Source organism: Phyllobates terribilis, unplaced genomic scaffold (genome assembly GCF_046119375.1).
Source record: "Phyllobates terribilis strain yellow unplaced genomic scaffold, ASM4611937v1 Scaffold_9__5_contigs__length_417890890, whole genome shotgun sequence".
Taxonomy (NCBI): Eukaryota; Metazoa; Chordata; class Amphibia; order Anura; family Dendrobatidae; genus Phyllobates; species Phyllobates terribilis.
This window is the reverse complement of record NW_027362769.1, coordinates 20,096,741-20,117,597: the sequence shown is the minus strand read 5'-3', so window position 1 is coordinate 20,117,597 and position 20,857 is coordinate 20,096,741. Positions and strand designations below refer to the sequence as shown.

At 45.8% G+C, this 20,857-nt stretch overlaps 1 protein-coding gene across 1 annotated transcript in view; it reads right to left on the bottom strand.

Annotated features, from left to right (window-relative positions):
* The window catches only part of IDH1 (isocitrate dehydrogenase (NADP(+)) 1), a 37,601-nt gene extending 17,062 nt beyond the window's left edge, over positions 1-20,539 (bottom strand). Inside the window, exons 1-3 of the mRNA XM_073646328.1 lie at positions 20,385-20,539; positions 14,242-14,364; positions 3,102-3,393 (exon numbers count right to left, since the gene is read on the bottom strand). Coding sequence (XP_073502429.1) covers positions 3,102-3,393; positions 14,242-14,363 — 414 coding nt within the window. The 5' untranslated portion in view covers position 14,364; positions 20,385-20,539. The remainder of the gene's footprint in view (positions 1-3,101; positions 3,394-14,241; positions 14,365-20,384) is intronic.
* Between the last annotated feature and the right edge of the window lie 318 nt (positions 20,540-20,857).

Here is a 20,857-nt window from a genome sequence, read left to right as displayed (position 1 = left end):
AGCAGTCTATTCAGTAGGACTATCAGCTGTGTATCCACCTGAATTCTGCACAACACAACTGATGGTCCTAACCCCATTTATAAGGCAAGAAATCCCACTTGTTAAACCTGACAGGGCACACCTGTGAAGTGAAAACCATTTCCGGTGACTACCTCTTGAAGCTCATCAAGAGAATACCAAGAGTGTGCAAAGCAGTCATCAAAGCAAAACAATAAAAGTACACATATTTGGTATCGCCGCATCCAGAACGACCTGACCTATAAAACTGCTTTATCACCATACTGCCAAATTAAAAATGGAATAAAACGCGATCAAAAGGACGAATGTAAATAAAAACGTAATCTTGTCCTGAAAAAACCAAGCCACCGTACAGCTCCATCAGCTGAAAAATAAAAAAGTTTTAGCTCTCAGAATAAAGCGATACATTTTTTCTATAAAATAGTTTTTATTGTGTAAAAGCGCCAAAACATAGAAAAACTATATAAATTCGGTACCGCTGTAAACGTACTGACCCGAAGAATAAAGCTGTCTTATCAATTTTACCACAAGCAGAACGGCATAAAAAAAAACAAAAAAAATAATTCCTGAATTTCTGTTTTTTGTTCATTCCGCCTCCCAAAAATCAGAATAGAAAGCAATCAAAAAATGTCACATGCCTGAAAATGGTACCAATAAAAAAAATCAACTTGTCCCGCAAAAAACAAGCCCTTACATGACTCTGTCGGATGAAATATGGAAAATTTCTAGCTCTAAAAATATGATCCAAAAACTAGTCTTTGCAACAAAAAAAAGTGTCTTTTAGTGTGTGACAGCTGCCAAACATAAAAACCCGATATAAATCTGGTATCGTTGTAATCGCACCGACCCGAAGAATAAAGTTGTTTAATCACTTATACCGCACAAGTAAGGGCGTAAAAAATAAACTCTAGGATTAGAGCTATCATTAGGGTTGTGGTAGGGTTACGGTTGTGAAAGGGTTAGGATTTTTTCAAAAGTAAAGAAAAAAAAAATGCTGACGATATGGCGACTAGTGTTGAGCGCAAGTGCTCGCTACTTGTGTTTGCATTGGGTGCTCGGGTATGCACTGAGTATCGTGGGTGCTCGAGTCTTCACGCCATATGTTTCGTGGCTGTTATACAGCCAAAAAAAAAAAAAAAAGCGGGGATTGCCTGCCATGCGTGAGCGATCCTCCCATGTTTTTTTCGGGGTGTCTATCAACCGTGAAACATGCGGGCGCGGACTCGAGCATGTCACTTGAGCACCCGCGATACTTTGTGCATACCCGAGTACCCGATGCAAACTCAAGTAGCGAGCACTTGCGCTAAAGACTAATGGCAACTTATTCAATATGATGACCTAATGTTATCAAATTCTGTGTCGTACCTCTGGGTTCAAAATGTTCACTATACCCCTTGATAAAATCCTTGAGGGGTCTAGTTTCCAAAATGGTGTTCCTTGTGGGGGGTTTCCACTGTTTAGGCACATCAGAGGCTCCCCAAACGCGATATGGTGTCCGCTAATTATTAAAGCCAATTTTACATTCAAAAAGTCAAATGGCGCTCCTTCCCTTCTGAACCCTGCCGTGCGCCCAAACAGTGTATTTTCCCCACATATGGGGTATCTGCTTACTCAGGAGAAATTGCACAACAAATTGCATGGTGCAATTTCTTCTGTTACCCTTATGAAAATGCAAAATTGGAGGCTGAAAAAAAAATTTGTGGGAAAAATGTGAACATTTTATTTTTACGGCTCAATGTTATAAACTTCTGTGAAGAGCCCGGGGGGGGGGGGTTCAAGGTGCTCACCACACATCTAGATAAGTTCTCTGAGGGGTCTAGTTTCCAAAATGGGGTCACTTGTGGGGGGGTTTCAACTGTTTAGGCACATCAGTAGTCAGAATTGTAAAAATTGGCCCGGTCATTAATGTGCAAACCACCTTCGGGGGTAAAGGGGTTAATCATGTGATGTCATAGACCTAATAGAAAAGAGAAGAATTAGCTGGGTAGAAAGGCAAACTGAGCAATTGTAAGTACACAGTGCTGTATAATATTATGACTGCAATATATTAGGAGGATAAGATTGATGGGAGGCGGATGCCATTTTTACCCCTTTCTGGCAGATTCAAATAACCACTGATTTAGGTTTTTATATATTGGACACATATCACCGGTCATATCATTTTTTTTACTACTTACATTTTTATATTGATCCCCATGTTGCTTCTTCGGCACAAATTCAAAGCAACATCAGTACTTGTTACAATGTGATATGTTACATGAAGATATTGCTGCCCATCCATGTGTGGGTGTTATGTGGAGGTCGTGACTGTGTGTGGCCAGAAAGGGGATATAAAGAATAATGGCCTATACTGGTCTAAGTGACAAAAGGACAGGTGCCCTGGCATTATTGGCTACATTTTCTCTTAGCAGCCAACACTGTCAAGGAAATATACAGCTGCAGCTTCACAAGGAATGATTGAAAACAGGTTTGAACCAAAAGTATATAAAAGTGCAACTTAAAGGGAATCTGCCACCAGGATTTTGCCACCTAATTTGAGAGCAGCATAATGTACAAACAGAGACCCTGATTCCAGAAATGTGTCACTTACTGGGCTACTTGCAGTAGTTTTGATAACATCACTGTTCTATCAGCAGGAGATTATCACCACCCCCACCACTGATTGGCAGATTTCTGTGTACACTGCGCAAAGACAGAAAGCTGCCAACCAGGGCTGTGGGCGGGGTTATACAGAGGTCAGCATTCAGAGAGCTGGTAGGCCTGCAGCAGAAAAAACTGTGATTTTATCAAAACTGCAGCAAGCAGCTCAGTAAGTGACACATCGCTGAAATAACAGCCCTTGTGAATGGGATGCCTCCTCTCCAGTTCTCTAGGTGGATTCTAGTGAACGTGGAATCTAAAACTGTACCAACTATATAGCTTCTAATGATATTAAGCGCCCACTCGTGGGAACTTCTACAGACTACTGCTGATTGCCGGCTACACCTGCACTAGGAACGTGAAGCTATGTGTATAGTACATGTGCGGCACTGGCGGCCCAACTACACGTGTTATAGGTTAACATACAAATCATACAGCTTTACCTGATCCCCATAAGCATGACGGCCAATAATGATGGGCTTGACCCATCCAGACACAAGCCTAGGGATGTTCTTACAGATGATGGCCTCTCGGAACACAGTTCCTCCTAAAATGTTTCGGATGGTTCCATTTGGGGACTTCCACATTTGCTTCAACTTAAATTCTTCAACCCTGTTCTCATCGGGTGTAATGGTGGCACATTTGATTCCAACATTGTATTTTTTGATTGCTTCAGCAGCTTCAGTTGTGACCTTGTCATCAGTTAAATCCCGATTCTCCATACCAAGATCATAGCTATGAAGACAGAGAAGATGGCGATTAATGGACCTGATGTGATGATAGCTCTACGCTGCAGCAGAGAAGCCCAAGCATCTTCTCTGAAACCAACACACATCTTTAATTGGTTTTTATCTTACAGGTGAAAACAGAGCATGAGGAGACCATTGTAAAAATCTGAGACACCAGAAGCTTTTCCTTAAAATAAAGCTTTTATCTATGGTAATCCTTTAAAAATGCATTGCCTCGTTTTGGACACAATGTAGCAATGCATTTTTAAAGGATGAAATAAAAGATGAGGTTTTTTGAAGAAAAAGCTTATAGCACCTTGGATTCTTGGAATACAACTGATTCACTGACATGGAGGGAAGCCGAAAGCAGTAAGCACAGGGTCGTGCATGGGAGTCTTCTGAACAGGGTGCACTGCTGTTCACTGTGTGATCCTAGGTTGTACAGTGCCTTTAATGGATAAACACTGACAGTGCTTTTACACTGCACAATGTAGTGTGCAACCACCGCTGGCTGCCAACATGCCGCCTGATGGCAGTTGTTTAATAGCCAGTTTAGAAAGACCAATCTGGCCTCAGATGCACAATGAACGATCCAGGATAGATTATTCAGTGCGCATAGGCTGCCATTGCTCTCGGCAGCGCCAGACCTATTAGTACAGAATGATGTGCTGCCGAGAACGAGCCTTGTCCTTTGAATACGGGCATACAATACATTGGGTGCTGTCGTCTGGTGCCCATTGGGATTTATACTTATCACTATCTGAAATCTCCCCTGTGGTAAACAATATGCTGGTCATTGGCCAATATAATTTAAGAATTTTGTCCAAGTTAATTAAACATCAGCCCATGAGCAGCCATACAGCTATACAGCTAAAACAAGTCGCTAAGATGTGTATACAACCGAAAAACAAAACCCCTAAAAAAGTATCTTTATTAAATATTAACCTTAAAATCAGGTACTGACAGCACCTAGATGCAGACAAACTAAGATATCGATTGAGTTAAAAAACAGACGGGGGAGAAATTAGGGGATAATTTTCCCTGCACAGTTCCCTTCCTAGCCGCGGAGGATGGCACCCTAATAGTACGACATGGCGCCCCCCAATGAAGAATGTCCCTACTTGACCCCATCTAAAACTAACACTAGACGTGTCTGGTGAATTCACCAAAAGAATATAAGACTTACGCAGAGTCCTCACAGAAAAAAAACAAAATCAAGCCACCAGAATGTATAGGCAAATACCTAACCGCTAGCTGGGTACCAAAGTGCGTATGTGCTGTCAATCCAAAGAGACACCATACACTACATGCATGTATACCAGATAGGCTAACAACCTCAAACACAATGAAACCCTGTGGAGCCCAAACAAAATAAATACATTTGTCCTAACAAATAGGTATCAATAGAAACATGTGGGAGACATCCTAAACAGGATATATCAAGCCCCTGTGGAGCCTAAATAGCCTGTCACTAGCTGATATTAGGCTTTATTACATTGTAGTTTCATCCCAATAAATGAGTGTGTTGTAAATAGTAGGCACCAATAAATTCTACATAGTGGGCATACGTGGAAAAAGCTAAAGCCCATATGGAGCTTGAGTGGCCTGAAGCAAACTAGTACTCAGCTTATGACCTTGTGGAATAACAGCATAGTCCGGACGCGTTTCGCCCCTCTTATGGTCATCCAGGGGTTCATCAGGGGACTCCCACAGTGGGGAAGAAAAGAAGGAGCGGTGCTGCAATGAACACAGCAGCTCCCCAGGCCGCGAGCGTGTCGCCGGAAACAAATCCAGCGCTCGAAAGTTCCGCTACAGGAACACATCACCAGAACTGACGCCAGTGCGCTATTGGGACGCAAATGCGTTCCACAGGACCAGATGTACGGCATTATACAGGTTGGTATTGGAACGCAAATGCACTCCATGAGTATATTACATGCTGGGGAAGAGTCAAAACACAGGAGGCACTCCAGGAATAACTATACACACATATACTGTACCTGTCAATCATTCCCCATTTTTGAAAGCATAAAGGCCAATGGATGAAAAATAGATGTCTGCATATAATAAATATACAGGCCTAATATGATAATATAATAGATGGTAAATAAATACGCAGGCTTTATGGTAGTCTGGTATGCAGCAAAAACACTTGATTCTTATTATTATTTATCTATATAGCACCATTGATTCCATTGTGCTGTACATGAGAAGGGGTCATATACTGTAAGTGATATCTGTATTTTGTAACAAATAAACAATGAGACTGGTACAGAGGGAAGAGGACCCTGCCCTAGCGGCCTTACATTCTACAGGAAAGGGGAACGAGACAGTAGGTTGGGGGTTGTAGCAGCTCTGGCGTTGGTGAGGCAGCAGTTCTGGTGGTGGTGAGGAGGCAGCGGGGTCATGGCAGGCCGTAGGCTTTCTTGAAGAGATGGGTTTTCAGGTTCCGTCTAAAGGATCCGAATGTGGTGGATAATCGGATGTGTTGAGGCACAGAATTCCAGAGGATGGGGGATATTCGGGAGAAATCTTGGAGGCAATTGGGTGAGGAACAAATAAGTGTGGAGGAGAGAAGGAGGTCTTGGGAGGACCGGAGATTACGTGAGGGAATATATTGTGAGATTAGCTCAGAGATATACAGAGGAGAAAGGTTATGGATGGCTTTGTAAATCAGTGCCAGTAGTTTGAACTGGATACACTGGGGAATAGGGAGCCAGTGAAGGGATTAGTGAGGCGAGAGATGAAATATTATATACATAAACACACACACACACACACACACACACACACACACACACACACACACACACACACACACACACAAACAGCTCTGCTTGCCCTTTAAATGTAGGTGTTTTTAGCCCAAAAGAGGACATGTTTGTCCGTTTAGTGGTAGGCTTGTAGCCCAAAAGTGGCATGGAAGGCAGAGTAGTTACCCATCAGGGGGAGGTTACCTTGCCGTGGTTGATGGGCGCAGATGAATTGGCCAATTTATGCGCTAAAAACCTTCATGTTTTGTAAGTACTTGCTGCTGAGCAAAACAGTTTAGATCTAATATTTTCATTGTTAAGACGTATCTTGGCCATATGGAGTGCTGCTGCATTCTTTTGATATATTTTATAGTTATGGCAGCTGGCACCAGTTCACACTAGGAGGTGCTGGTCAGGTTTCTCTGGTTTGTATTACTATAAGGGGGTGTAACTGCCTCTTGCCTGATTCTGCTAGCACAGGCTTCCAGTATCCATAGTTTCAGATGCTGCACATCTCGTATCTTGATGGTATGGTGTGGTATATGGGGTACAAAGATAGTGGGGCCATTTTTCATCAATGGAAACCTCAATGCCACTAGATATCTGAAATTGCTACATGATGATGTGTTGCCCTCTTTATGCACTGAAGATGGCACGTTCCCTGAGTTTTTCCAACAAGATGGTGCACGACCACATTATGAAGAAGGCAACGCCGAAACGCGCGTTGGGGAGGAGGACGCGCGGTCCATGTGTGGAAGTCCATAGAGTACAGTCCTCTGCCCAGGTATGCTCTCGCTTATATATGAATTTATCCTTATTCTGTGTGGTCACCAGGTGATTTTTTGATGCGATGTTTATTTAAATATGCCTTGATAGATATAAATTTCACTCTTGGATCTAATGGGATTTCAGTATGATAGCACTGGATATGAGACACTGAGCTACAGGACAATAGAAATAATTTTTTGGGGGCTTCTTCACACTATGGACCGTGTCGATCCTATTTATGATGGATTTTTAACAATGTATGTATCTACACCCCTCATGCTAGATATCTATTCCTGATTTTTAATGAGATTATAAATAAAGGTTCATTTTTATCACTGAACACTTATCGGGCTGTGTTTGATCGCGTGTTTTTCTTCAATTGGACCACATTATGGGTGTCATGTCTGAGTATTCCTACATGAACAGTTTTTTGGAAAGTGGATTGGTTGTCGTGGGCCAGTTGAATGGCCACCAAGGTCTCCCGATCTGACCCCCGTTGGACTTTTATCTTTGGGGTCATCTGAAGGCAATTGTCTATGCTGTGAAGATACGAGATGTGCAGCATCTGAAACAACAGATACTGGAAGCCTGTGCTAGCATTTCTTCTGCGGTGTTACTATCAGTGTGTCAAGAGTGGGAGAAGAGAGTTGCATTGACAATCCAACACAATGGGCAGCACTTTGAACACATTTTATAAGTGGTCATAAACTTGTAAATAACTCATGAAAGAATAAAGTTACGTTAAAACCAAGCACACCATTGTTTTTCTTATGAAAGTCTCAATAAGTTTGATGTGTCACATGACCCTCTTCCCACTGAAAAAAATAAAGTTGGATCCAAAATGGCCGACTTCAAAATGGCTGCCATGGTCACCACCCATCTGGAAAAGTTTTCCCCCTCCCATATACTAATGTGCCACAAACAGGAAGTTGATATCACCAATCATTCCCATTTAATTTAGGTGTATCCATATAAATGGCCCACCCTGTATATACACATAGTATATACACATATGTAGCACCCCGAGGGCTCGGCTGCTACAGGGGTATTGCACCTCAAACCAGAGGTGTGATATTCCACTCCCGGGTAAGGATGGAGTGTGGACCAGGACTCGTTTAGCTGCATGCACCACACACACCCCATTTCCGAGGGACAGCTCAACAGTGCTCCCACAGAAGTGCAGGCACGACAGCTTCTGTCCCTGGCTGGAGTGGGGAGGGGGAGGAAAACCCAGTGGTGTAGGAGCAGATAGGGGTGGGTCTCTGGGCATAGGTAGGAGCCCATTGGTTGCTAGTCACCTGGGCTCGGGTGCTAGAGGGAGGTATATAAGGTGGGCACCATCTTAGAACAGTGTTCAGTCCGGGGAGTGAGTTCAGAGAGGAGTGCAGTCTGAGGAGGAGTGACAAGGAGCAGAGCTGCTGCATGGGCTCTGCTCCCCAGGTAGGCCTTGTCAGGAGGCCGGGGCCTGAGAGAGAGAGAAGAAGGAACAGAAAGGAAAGTAAGAAAGGAACAAGAACATCAAGAAAGGCCCAGAGACACGAGGACAGAGGGAACCCTAAGGACCCAGGAGATTGCGGGTGACGGGTTGGCAGAGCAGGGTACCAGAACCCAAATTGGTGGAGGCAACAGATTCCTCAGCCAAAGACCGGAGGTTGTGACCACATCTTGGTGCGACCCCTCACTACATCCACCAGGAAAGCATACCACGTAGGGTCAGGGAAACCGGGGATAGGTTTCTCCAATAGAAGGCCCGAGGAAGCTGGACAAAGGTGGGTCACTGGTGAGGACGGCCAGAGAAGGGAAGAGAAGGGAGCCCTGTGCCACGCTCTGGAATTGCCTGGGAGTTGGTCGAGTCCCCTGCCTGGTGGACGCAGCACGGCTTGGGCAGTCATCGCCTGCAGGATTGACACGAATAACAACTGTAAGTAAAGCATTGGAAACTGCAACCCCACGTCTCTGTGTTTCATCGCCGCACCGGCACCATTAGTACTGGGACGCTCACACCATCACTCCCATCATCCACACTAACTGCCCTGAGGCTATACTCCTCCAGTGGGGAGTCATCCCATTCTAAGCTGCACACATAATACCAGCCTCAGCGGTCTGCCCTGCAGCGGCAGTCCCCACTGACCGCAATCCACGGGTGGCGTATTCGGACTATTATAACACTATTAAGACTTCCACTGAATTGACCACCCTGGGCACGGACCGGGTCAGCGCCACGGAGACTACATCCCACCAGAGGCCCGGTTCCGGGTATCCCCTGCACAACACAGGCCCAGGGGGCGCGTCACATACATACACACACACACCCACCCAACATATGTACACACACACACACCCAACATATGTACACACACACACACACACACAACTGAACATTCCCTTTCTGGTCAATATAGAAAAAAAAGAGGACCTATATTTTACAGGGTGAAAATCTCTCACATGGGGCCATAAGATACACACTATTCAAATATAGCTGATGAAGATAAGTTGTTCCTTGAGACCTCCGAGACTAACAGACTCCAGCCAGAAGATCCACCTTGTCTCCCTCTGAATAATTTTCTTGTCCCAATCACCCATACAAATGGGTAAGGTGACCCCTTCAATAACACTGAAAGAGATGGCATCTTGGTCACCCCAGTGTTTGGAGGTGACATGTCAGGCAAGTATCTTATTCCTGATATCGCCTAGATGTTCACTAATCCGAACCCTCAATTGCCTCTCAGTCTTACCCATATAGTTTAGGAGAAAACATGCATGTGCATAGATATATTGCTTCAGATGTCCTACAATTGGCTAAATATCTGCCACAGTTCCCACATCCCTATGGTCCAGCCATGTTCCAGATTGTTTCGGGGGGTGTAGAAGCTATGGACCACATAGTTGCGTATTGATTTTCCTCTTCTGAATGTGTCTGGCCAGCAGGCTAGTGTTGGTTTTAGATAGGGTCAGGTATGGACATTCTTCGTTAAGCGGGGGCACCATGTGGTATTATTAGGATGCCAACCTACGCGGCTAGGAAAGGAAATGTACATGGCAAATTAGCCTTTAAATTTCTCCCCCTCCCATTTTTGACCCAATCAATATCTTTGTGTGTCCACATCTAGGTGCTGTGAACACTGTATTTTAAGGTTAATATTTAAAAAAAGATATGTTTTTTGGTTATATATTTATAAGGGCCCCATACCTATTTCTTCTTTTGGTTGCTCGTTAAGATCTGTGCAACCTTTTACTCTCTTCCGTTCCAGTTCCTTGTCCCCAATTCATCCCGCTGGTCTTCTGTTTCCATTGACTGCAGCTGTCACAGTCCATGTAACCACTACAGCCAATCACTGGCCTCGGTGGTCTTGCGCTGTGCACCTCTGACGCCACTTATTGGCTGTAGTTGTCACATGAGGTAAACAGGCAGCGACGGCTACAGCCGATGGAAACAGAAGACCAGCGGGGAGAATCAGCGAGAGCAGGAATGGATTCGCTGAACATATCCTAGTTTCTTCTCTTAGTAGTATTGCTGCCTGTGAGCTGATTCTTAATTAACTCGGATATCCCCCATTAACTAAAGCTCTGACTTCATCATCTGTGTATAGTTAGAAGCCTTTACACAGGCTTTGTGCCACAACTTGAGAAAAAGATGTGCTGGTCCCTGATGAACACACTGTTGTGTAATAGGTGGCGCGGCGGGACGTTCTGTCTTCTAGTCACAACTTAGCATTTGTCACAGACAGAGAAAGGTTCACTTGCGTCTAGGACCTGAAACGTCGCCATGTTGTAATTGGTATGACCACAGTAAGAGGTGTTTTCTGCAGTCCAGTGCCATCTGACAGGTTTGCTGCAGGATTGTGGATAGAGGGGATTCCATAGGCCGGGCACAGATCCGCCACTCCAAACCCTCTTTTAATACAACTACCTAGATGTTACACACTCTGGATACAGTCACACCTTGTGATCAAAATATATATTTTGTGAAAATCACATCAAAACTACAATTACAATATGCCTGCACTATATACATGAGCCCTAGAGATAGCAGAAATAATTAGTATGAAAAGGGCAAACACTACACGGGTACAGCTGGGATCAATAGAAAACCTTCTACATTCTTGAACAACTAATATTGTAAGGGGAAAACCACTCGTAACGCCTTGGTTATATCACAGTGGCCCTGGGAGCAGCACGGGCATCACACTACACCGTAAGATGCACCCCGCTGACAAATATATGGAGTCGAGCCTCCTACCCGGGGCCCACACCTGTACCAGAACCCCATACGCCTGCAGATGTTCTGGATGTGAGTGTGGGACTCGTTTCTGCATAAATAATGAAGAATTAATATGCACTAATCATTCTACGCCAGAGGATTGAGGGAACTGGCCCAACCCAGTGAACTTTTCCCTAGATCTAAGATGGTTACACATGAGGCAGAGCTAATGCAACACTTGTAGAAAAGATGGTTCCTTTTTCTGTTCAAAGTCCCTGCACGATAACCTAGCCAGCCTTCATCACAAAGCAGAGACTAGAGGAAAGGTTGTCCTAGTAAGCAATGTGCTGACCTGGAGGCCCAGCTATGCTACGCGGCTGTTAGTACGGGTCAGGAGACCGCAGTTCAAGCTGGCACTGTAATATAAGGTCATGTGAGTGCACCCTCAGAGGTAAGCGAGTGCACCTCAGCAAGCTCCGATTTAAAAGTTACAAGAAAGAGCAGCCCATCATTGGATGGAGTGATAAAGGCTCGAGCCAGGTTTCCTCTCACTAGACTGACCAACACACAGTTAGAAGCTAGTGGCTGCTTTAGCATTAACCGAATCCTGGGTCATTACTAAGAAATACTGTTTCTTTGTACAATCCAATAATTGGTCCGTGCCAATTAGTGTTGGCCTATAATGTATTTCATTGTAATAATAAGTTAAGTACAATCTGTCTCCGATGTGCAGGAATTTGTCAGTCTCGGGATAAGTGTCGACACAGGCACAGCTCTCATGGGAGACGAGAATGAAGACGCCACAGACCGAGTGAGCAGACGCCGCTCCGAAACAGAAATTGGTATAGCCCGTCAGTAGATCCACTGTTAGACCTGCCAATCATACCAAAATAAAGTGCAGGCAGCATCATCATACCCAAGTGAAAGAACGCAATGCTCCAAGGACATTACAAACAGAGCTCTGAAAAGTTCTGTTACTGCTAAGTTATGCCTTTACCCAAAAACCCATGAAGATGTCGATAGTACAGCGAAACAAGTTTAGAGGAAAACTGTTAATACATTTGTTACAGCAGACAGATGTATTCATGAAAATAAGGGTGCTCGGCTGTAATGACCTGCAGGTAGGGATGGGCGGACCCGTGGATGTTCGGGTCCGTCGGGTTTGGCCAAACTTTATGAAAAGTTTGATTTGAGTACCAGTACGATACCCGAACTTGATCCCAAACTCGAAACCCATTCAAGTGAAAGGGGGGGGGGGGGCGAACATCTGGCGGTTCCTTACTGAAGTTACCGCCGGTCACAGCCACTTGGTGTCACGGTTCCCACGCTTTCACACAGTGGACATGGAGATGGACATGGAATCATTTCATTAATAAATGGGTGTACGAGGTGTGGGGGAGTCTTTATTCAAAAACATTGTGTGCGTGCATGCGTATTTTTATTACTGGGTTAGTAATAGGGGTGTCTGACACCTCTCTGTTTCTAGCCTCAAAAACAATTACCCGATTGCCATCACACCAGGGCAATCGGGAAGAGCCAAGGCTAAGCACCAGAATTGGCACATCAAATATGATGTGCCACTTCTGGGGCAGCTGCAGGCTGATATTTGTAGGTTGGGAATGGCCCAATAACGATGGGCATTGCCAGCCTATTAATATAAGCCCAAAGCTGTCTGATTTCCCTTAGTTTTTTATTAAAAATATGGGGGCCCCATGCGTTTTTTTTTTCATTTATTGATTTATTAGTAATAAATAAATGAAAAATACTAATAAGTAAATGAAAAAAACTACTTGGGGTCCCCCCTATTTTTAAATACCAGCCAAGGGAAAGCAGGCAACTGTGAGCTGGTGTTATTATTCTGGAAAGGGGCAAATATCCATGGATCTTCTTAGCCTATTAATAACAGCTCACAACTGTCTGTGTAGCCTTTACTGGTTATTAAAAAGGGAGTCCCCCTATTTTTAATAACCAACAAAGGCTAAGTAGACAGCTGTGTGCTGATATTAATAGGCTGGAAAGGGGCCATGAATTTTGCCCCCCTCCCAGACTAATAACACCAGCCCTCAGCCGCCCCAGAAATGGCACAACCATTAGATGTGCCAATTTTGGTGCTTAGTCTCGGCTCTTCCTGCTTGCCCTGGTGCGTTGGCAAGCGGGGTACTGGTTTTGGGGTTGATGTCAGCTGTATAATGTCCGATGACATCAAGCCCAGGGGTTAGTATTGGAGAGGCGTCTATAAGATACCCCCATTACTAACCCCATAGTCAAAAGCAATAAAACACACCCAGAGAAAAGTCCTTTAATTGTAAAAAGCACTCCCCAACCCTCTTTTACCCATTTATTACCCTTAAAAATAAAATTATCCAAAAAGGGGTCCGCCATAAATCCATCCCACGTCGATCCCCGACTCGGCTACATCCAGATGCAGTGCTGAGCGGTGACATCAGCTTTGACGGCAGCCTGAACACAATGTCAGTAGCATGTGAATCAGGCTGCTGTGACGAGCGGTGACGTCAGTAAACTTATCGCAGTTCATCCGCTGTGAACTGCAATAAGCTTACTGAAGCCCCCACTCATCGCAGCAGCCGGATTCACACGCTACTCTCAAGAGTGTTCCAGTGGCCATGCTGAGCGGTAACATTACTGATGTCACCGCTCAGCACAGCATCCGGATGTAGCAGAGTCGGAGATAGTCGTGGGATGGATTTACGGCGTACCCCTTTGGATTATTTTATTTTTTAAAGGTAATCAAAGGGTAAAAGAGGGTCAGGGAGTGATTTTTACAATCAAAAGACATTGTTTCTGTGTGTATGTTTAGTGCTTTTGACTACGGGGTTAGTAATGGGGGTGTTTGCTAGACGCCTCTCCATTACTAACCCCTGGGCTTGAGGTCAGCGGACATTACACAGCTGACATAAACCCCAAATTATTACCCCGCTTGCCAAAAGACCAGGGCAAGCGGGAAGAGCCAGGCAAGTGTCAGAATTGGGGCATCTAATGGATGGGTACACAATCAGCGGGATCATTTTACCCAGCTCTGCTGAGCGCAGCGGGACGTTTAGCCATAGCCAGATTATTAACCAGTTCAGCTGAACGGCTAGAACTTTACATAGCTAAATGACGAGCAAAGTACCAGTGCAAATCCAGCTCCACGTAGCGAAGAATAAGCTTCTCCTTTATCAGGTCCCAAATGACACGGGTCATCTCATCTCCCTGCATCTCCACAACGGAGCCACCTGGGATTTTCTTGGACATGCTGCATAGGAAAAATAAACCAATGAAGACAATAAATGGAGGAGGCAATACATGATGACATACGAAATTTAGTCTCATCACATATATGAATTGTAACATGGGCCAATAAATATAGAGATCGCTCACTAGTCTCATGACAGCAGCACTGAATGGGACAATAGAAGAACATGGTAGAAAAATCTCCTTCTGAGGCCACATGACCATGTTCAGTATTCAGTATAAACCAGGAGTAGGTGATATATGCAGAAGTGGTGACGTGTTTCTATAAGGCTATGTGCACATTCAGTATTTGATTGCAGAAATTTCTGCAAGGTTTCTGCATCTCTTAGCAGAAAAATGTGGCAAAACCGCGCTTTTTTGTACAGCAATGAATGTTTTTTGGAGCTAAATAAAGATATTAGAAAAAAGAAACGTGGGACATCGCTTTAACCCTTGGATTACCGTCGGACCTGGGGTGAGTATGTTGGTTAATTTAAATGATTAAAGAATGTGTCTGTTTTATTTAAAAAAAAAAAGTGTTTTATTCTCAATGTGTGTTTATTTAACTCATTACTTACAGGTTTAGTAATGAGGGTTTCTGGCTGACTCTTCTTTACTAAAGCTAGCGTATGGTGTCAGCGACACCTAATTCCATTAACCCTAATGCAGCCTTATACTGTTCCACTCCTGGTATTAGCTTACAAATACTGATGTGAAATACTGACCAAATACTGAACATGTGCACATGGCCTGAAAGTGATACAGGAAAACAGGAAAATAAGGAAAAACAGCAAACCCAGTGGTATTGTTCATATTGTTCTATTTGACCAAGAAGGAGAGTGATGGGGTGCTACGCCAGATGACCTGGCCTCCACAGTCACCAGACCTGAACCCAATCGAGATGGTTTGGGGTGAGCTGGACCGCAGAGTGAAGGCAAAAGGGCCAACAAGTGCTAAGCATCTCTGGGAACTCCTTCAAGATTGTTGGAAGACCATTTCTGGCGACTACCTCTTGAAGCTCATCAAGAGAATGCCAAGAGTGTGCAAAGCAGTCATCAAAGCAAAAGGTGGCTACTTTGAAGAACCTAGAATAAAAGACATATTTTCAGTCGTTTCACACTTTTTTGTTAAGTATATAATTCCACATGTGTTAATTCATAGTTTTGATGCCTTCAGTGTGAATGTACAATTTTCAAAGTCATGAAAATACAGAAAAATCTTTAAATGAGAAGGTGTGTCCAAACTTTTGGTCTGTACTGTAATATATATATTATATATATACATACACATACACACTGCCAGGACAGTGGCCAGTGTCTACAGTGACTATCGGCTTCATTCATCTAGAATGAATTCCTACAGAAATCCCAATGTCGTGCTTGCTGGGGAGCAATGTAGTATTGGGAACCTAGATTGTGGGTTTCCTTAGGAAGGAGTCCGTTCATCTCAGAAGCGCGTAGATGTAAACTGCATGATCTTCATCTTCACACCTGTATTGCACTCCTACATTCTCCATCAGCGACATGTAACACGCGGGATCTATGGACACGCAGGTTTGTGTCCATGTTGGCCTTATTCAGGTGGAGTCTCTGGATACTCTGTACACATACAGCACGTACTGTCACTAGACTTCCATTACTCCTATGGATGGAACGTTCCTGCCATGTCTGCAACTCTGGAGCTACAAGACTAGGTGTAGCCCCAGCCTGAAGCAGTGAGAGGCCACATGTCTTCACAGACACATCCTTATAGTACAGACTTGTACGTGCCGATGCCAGACGCCTGGGAGTCACATGGGGCCAGTCAGCCGCTGGTGAACACTGCTATAAGGACAATCTGTGTGATGTGTATATGTTGCCTCCGGCCGGCGTCCATGCAGCAGTGCTCGTCTTCATATAGTCTTGAAGAACCCCGATCACCCGATGGTTTATGCTCAGTGAGCTCATGTAATGTAGAGTTATCATTTTATCACAGTTTCATAAATTACCAAGGGGGCAAATTTATAAATGTATGGCATCCGGCTGAGCAAGAAATATCCCAGGACTTAAAGGTATCACCAATCTACAGTTTAGGGGATAAACTTTGAAATTGTAGGGGGTCTGACCGCCATGGCCCCCACCGTCCCGAGAACAAGGGCTCTGATTAAAACGAATGAAGAGGCATGAAAGACCTCCACTCCATTTAGCTGGGTCTGAAGCCTTGCTCTCATAATTCGTGGAGGCCACGGCGGTTGGACCCCCAGCAATCGGAAATGTTATCCCCTATCCTCTGGATAAAAGAGAACTTGAGAACACTCCTTTAACTATAGAAGAGTGTATCCCAAATCCAGCAGGTGACGATTTACCTTACATTTTCTGCATTGTTCTGTAAAAGATTATTTTGTCATAAGTACAGTAGTGATTTATTAGGTGGTCTCCATACACAGTGGAACACAACTGGCCAAACAGATAAGGGTAGGAAGAGTACGTGATGAAATGTGGAGATGGGCACTTAGATACCCCCTGATGGAAGGACTTATTGGATTTCCGACTATTTGGTTCAACTGGCTGCCAGAATTGACTTGCTCTGACTGTCCTTGGTGAGATATCCTTGTACTTAGCTGCTAGTCTCAGGCTAAGGCCACGGCCCCACTATCAGTATTTTTTCTGAGGAGTGGGAGCCAAAACCAGGTGAGGAACAATCAGAGTAAATGTATAATAGAAACAAGTCACCAATTCTGCATTTATCACCCACTCCTAGTTTTGGCCACCACTCCTGAGAAAAAATACCGACCGAATACTGATAGTGGGGCCGTGGCCTAATAATGGTTGTCAAACCAAACAAATCCTGCCTAAATTAAGCAGTAATATACATACCTCTCCTATACCTACACAACTTTGCTGATTGCCATTCAGGGTCATTGATAACCCGGGTGACACCGTACATGAGAACTGGAATAGCAGATCATTGTCATTTCTCAGCTTTCCGAAAATCAGACACTGATCACAAACAGACCAAACATTTGGAAATGTAATGAACTATGTGTGTCCCAGAGTTATTCTCCATCAGGTAAAGCTTCTATAGAGGACATACTCTGCCTGATGGAGAACGAGCGAATGTGCCGAGTGCGAGCCGATAGATATTTCCTCCACCTTCTCCTCATCCAAGACACTCAGCTCACACTCAGCTCACACTCAGCTCACACTCTCATTAATATAATCAGCCCAATTCTCTCCAATGACAATGCCTGTTTGCACCTGCCCTTATTTCATGTGACTGCGATTATTGCTCTTCACAGACTCACACGTCCTGTCCCTTTCTGTCACTTGTGTGTTACACATGTCCTCTGTTATCTGGTAACAGCCTTGCACTTTAGTCTATTTATCTATGTACTGTAGGTTATCCCAGCATGACAAAGATCACAGATCACATTCTCCTAGGCCTTGGGGTGTGTGCACACCACGTCTTTCAGGTGGATCCGCTCAGTAACCGGTCTGGGAAAGCACTAAACCCACACTAAAAAGAACGAACGCGCCCTGAAATGTGGAAACGACGCGCTGTTCACACATTCAGGCTTATGGGCGTCTGTAAGATCAGAAGGTTTCCGAAGCCGCCAAAGGTTAAAAGAAGCTTCTCATTAGCTTATAGAAGACCAAAGCGGTCGCCAAAAGCGCCCAGGAAGAGACAAAAAAAAAAGACGCCGGGAAGTCCTGAAGTGTCCTGAAAACCCCGACAGGTTCACAGACACATGTAACAGACATGGTGTGCACATGCCCCAAAGGCCGGGTGAAACAAGTGGATTAAAGATCAGTCCAATTTTCATCCAGAAAAGTGAGAACATTTTTCCCCCTTGTCATCCGTATACAATCCAGTTTTTAAATCAGCAGCTATTAATCATTTACAGTTTCCTATATTACAGAACGGTAGTGTATCCGTAATAACCGGATGTAATACTCTGGCTCCGTACGGCATCCGATATTTCATTTCTGATTTCAGAGTGAAATCACAACACGCTGCAATTTTTTTCACTGGCAGAATCTGTCATCAGCTCTGCCCTAATGAATGACAGTGGTCTGAGTGCTATACGATAAAACATGGGACAGCGCTCGTCTGATTTACACGGCGGTGTGAGCGAGGCCTCAGGCACATATACACAGTCACTCGGCATTAGGATGTGAATAAACGCAAGGGTGCTCGCCCATTAGTGATAGATGCTGGCTATGTGGCACAGCCGGCATCTGTGTCTAACAGCCAGAGTGGAGCCCTGGTCCCAGCTGTTAACCATTGAGGTGCTGCAGCATTTACATGAAGCAGTTGCTCACACGCAAAAGCTCCTATTGACCCCTTGTGACCTAATTAAGGGGTACTGATGGGTTACCATGGCAGGTGGGGTGCCTGCTGAAGACCCCCATGGCATCCAAACTAATAAAAGATCACTTCAGCAATTTTTAACTTTATAGACCACTTTTAATTGAAATTTAATAAAAGTCACATTTTATTACATCCCTTAAGATAGGGCTTATATACGCGTCAGGTGTAAACAACAGATCACCCGATGAGTTTTTTTCTGTGTCAGAAACAAACTAATTTTGCTCCGCAAGTAGTTGTCAAAATCGGATCTGCTGCCTAACGGATGTGAATGGAAGCAGAGGCGCCGAGCTGATCCCTGCGGGGGCAGCCCAGGCCCCTTCATCTGCTCAACTTTAACATGAATTAAAAAAAAAAAACAAAGTGCAGCACGCCAGAGATCGTCTTCTGTTCTAACACAGATCTATAAGGAAACCCCAACAGCCCCATAATAAGCTCCAGGGCCTCTGCTGACGCTTACACCAGACAAGCACCAGGTCCTAAACAGAACTGACCCCGATGTATCCATCGCACACAGTACAGGACGGCCGAGGACGGGGCTGACATCAGCTAGTGGGCTCCAAGGAAAGCTTATTCACATATCACCAAACCCTGCAGATGTCCGGAAGAGCTCAGCCGGCCACAGCCGCTGACGCCCCATCTGTCACAGTACTGCCCGGGCATCACCCAGGACATAAAGAAGGATATGTACAGACCTTCTATAGAAAAACCCTGCCCCACTACTAAGCCACTGACCCTGCCCCACTACTGGGCCACTGAGCCGGCGCCTCTACCGGGACCACTGACCTGCTGCCGCCGCCACTGACCCGGCCCCTCTCCCTGGGCCACTGACCTGGCCCCTCTCCGTGGACCACTGACCTGCCGCCACACCACTGACCCGGCCCCTCTCCCTGGACCACTGACCTGCCGCCACCACTGACCCGGCCCCTCTCCCTGTGCCACTGACCTGCCGCCACCACTGACCCGGCCCCTCTCCGTGGACCACTGACCTGCCGCCACCACTGACCCGGCCCCTCTCCCTGTGCCACTGACCTGCCGCCACCACTGACCCGGCCCCTCTCCCTGGACCACTGACCTGCTGCCACCACTGAGCCGGCCCCTCTCCCTGGACCACTGACCAGCTGCCACCACTGAGCCGGCCCCTCTCCCTGGACCACTGACCTGCCTGCACCACTGACCGGGCCCCTCTCCCTGGACCACTGACCTGCTGCCACCACTGACCGGGCCCCTCTCCCTGGACCACTGACCTGCTGCCACCACTGACCCGGCCCCTCTCCCTGGACCACTGACCTGCTGCCACCACAGACCTGGCCCCTCTCCCTGGACCCCCCACTGACAGCTCCTGATAGCACAATGACTCGGCATTCTTGCACCAGGCAGCACTGTACTGAGGTAACAGCCCTGTCACCCGCTGCCACTCCCAGGACAGCAGGAGTCAGGTGCAGGGAGGGCAGCACAGCCTCAGCATGGCTGCGCGCTCCTGCCATGTCTGTGAGTCCTTCATCCCCGGGCCGTGATATCACAGGGCGCTGAGCTGATGACAGATCACCCCGATCCCTGCGGTGCTGGGAGTGATACCTCACCCTTAGGACAGCGGACTAAGACGAATGACCAGTGTAATGTAAGTGCCCTGATGATGGCGCTATACACACAGGTATGTAGTGACAGGCATCGTCCACACATAGCGATAATTACCTGGCGGTTGAAGGCAGGACAATGGCAATAGACTCCGATCACTGCTGTAAAGGCACTAACCGCAATACAGACAACCCGCTTCCCAGATTTCCCCGTTGACCACGCCCTCTCAGCAGCTGATCCACCTCCAACCAATAGAAGCGATGCCCGTGAAGACAGGTGGCCAATCAGAGCTCCACACGAAACAAGGCACAAAATAAAAGGGGCGGACAGCTGCGGGAAAAAGGCCTAACCTGGGCGTGTGCGGCCTGTACATCAGGGCGGTGTTGTCAAGGAGAGGGCGTGTCCGCTGAGAGGGCGTGTCCGCAGATAAGAAGTAGGGGAAAGTTGACAGAGTGACATCTTCTTAAAGGCGCAGCGCAGGTTTCGCTACCTGAGGAGTCCGCAGCGCCTGTGTGGCGGTGACAGTGCGGCTTCTCCGCGAACGTTTCTAAAGCTATGTAAGCCCATGTTCCCACTTATGGAAATGCTGC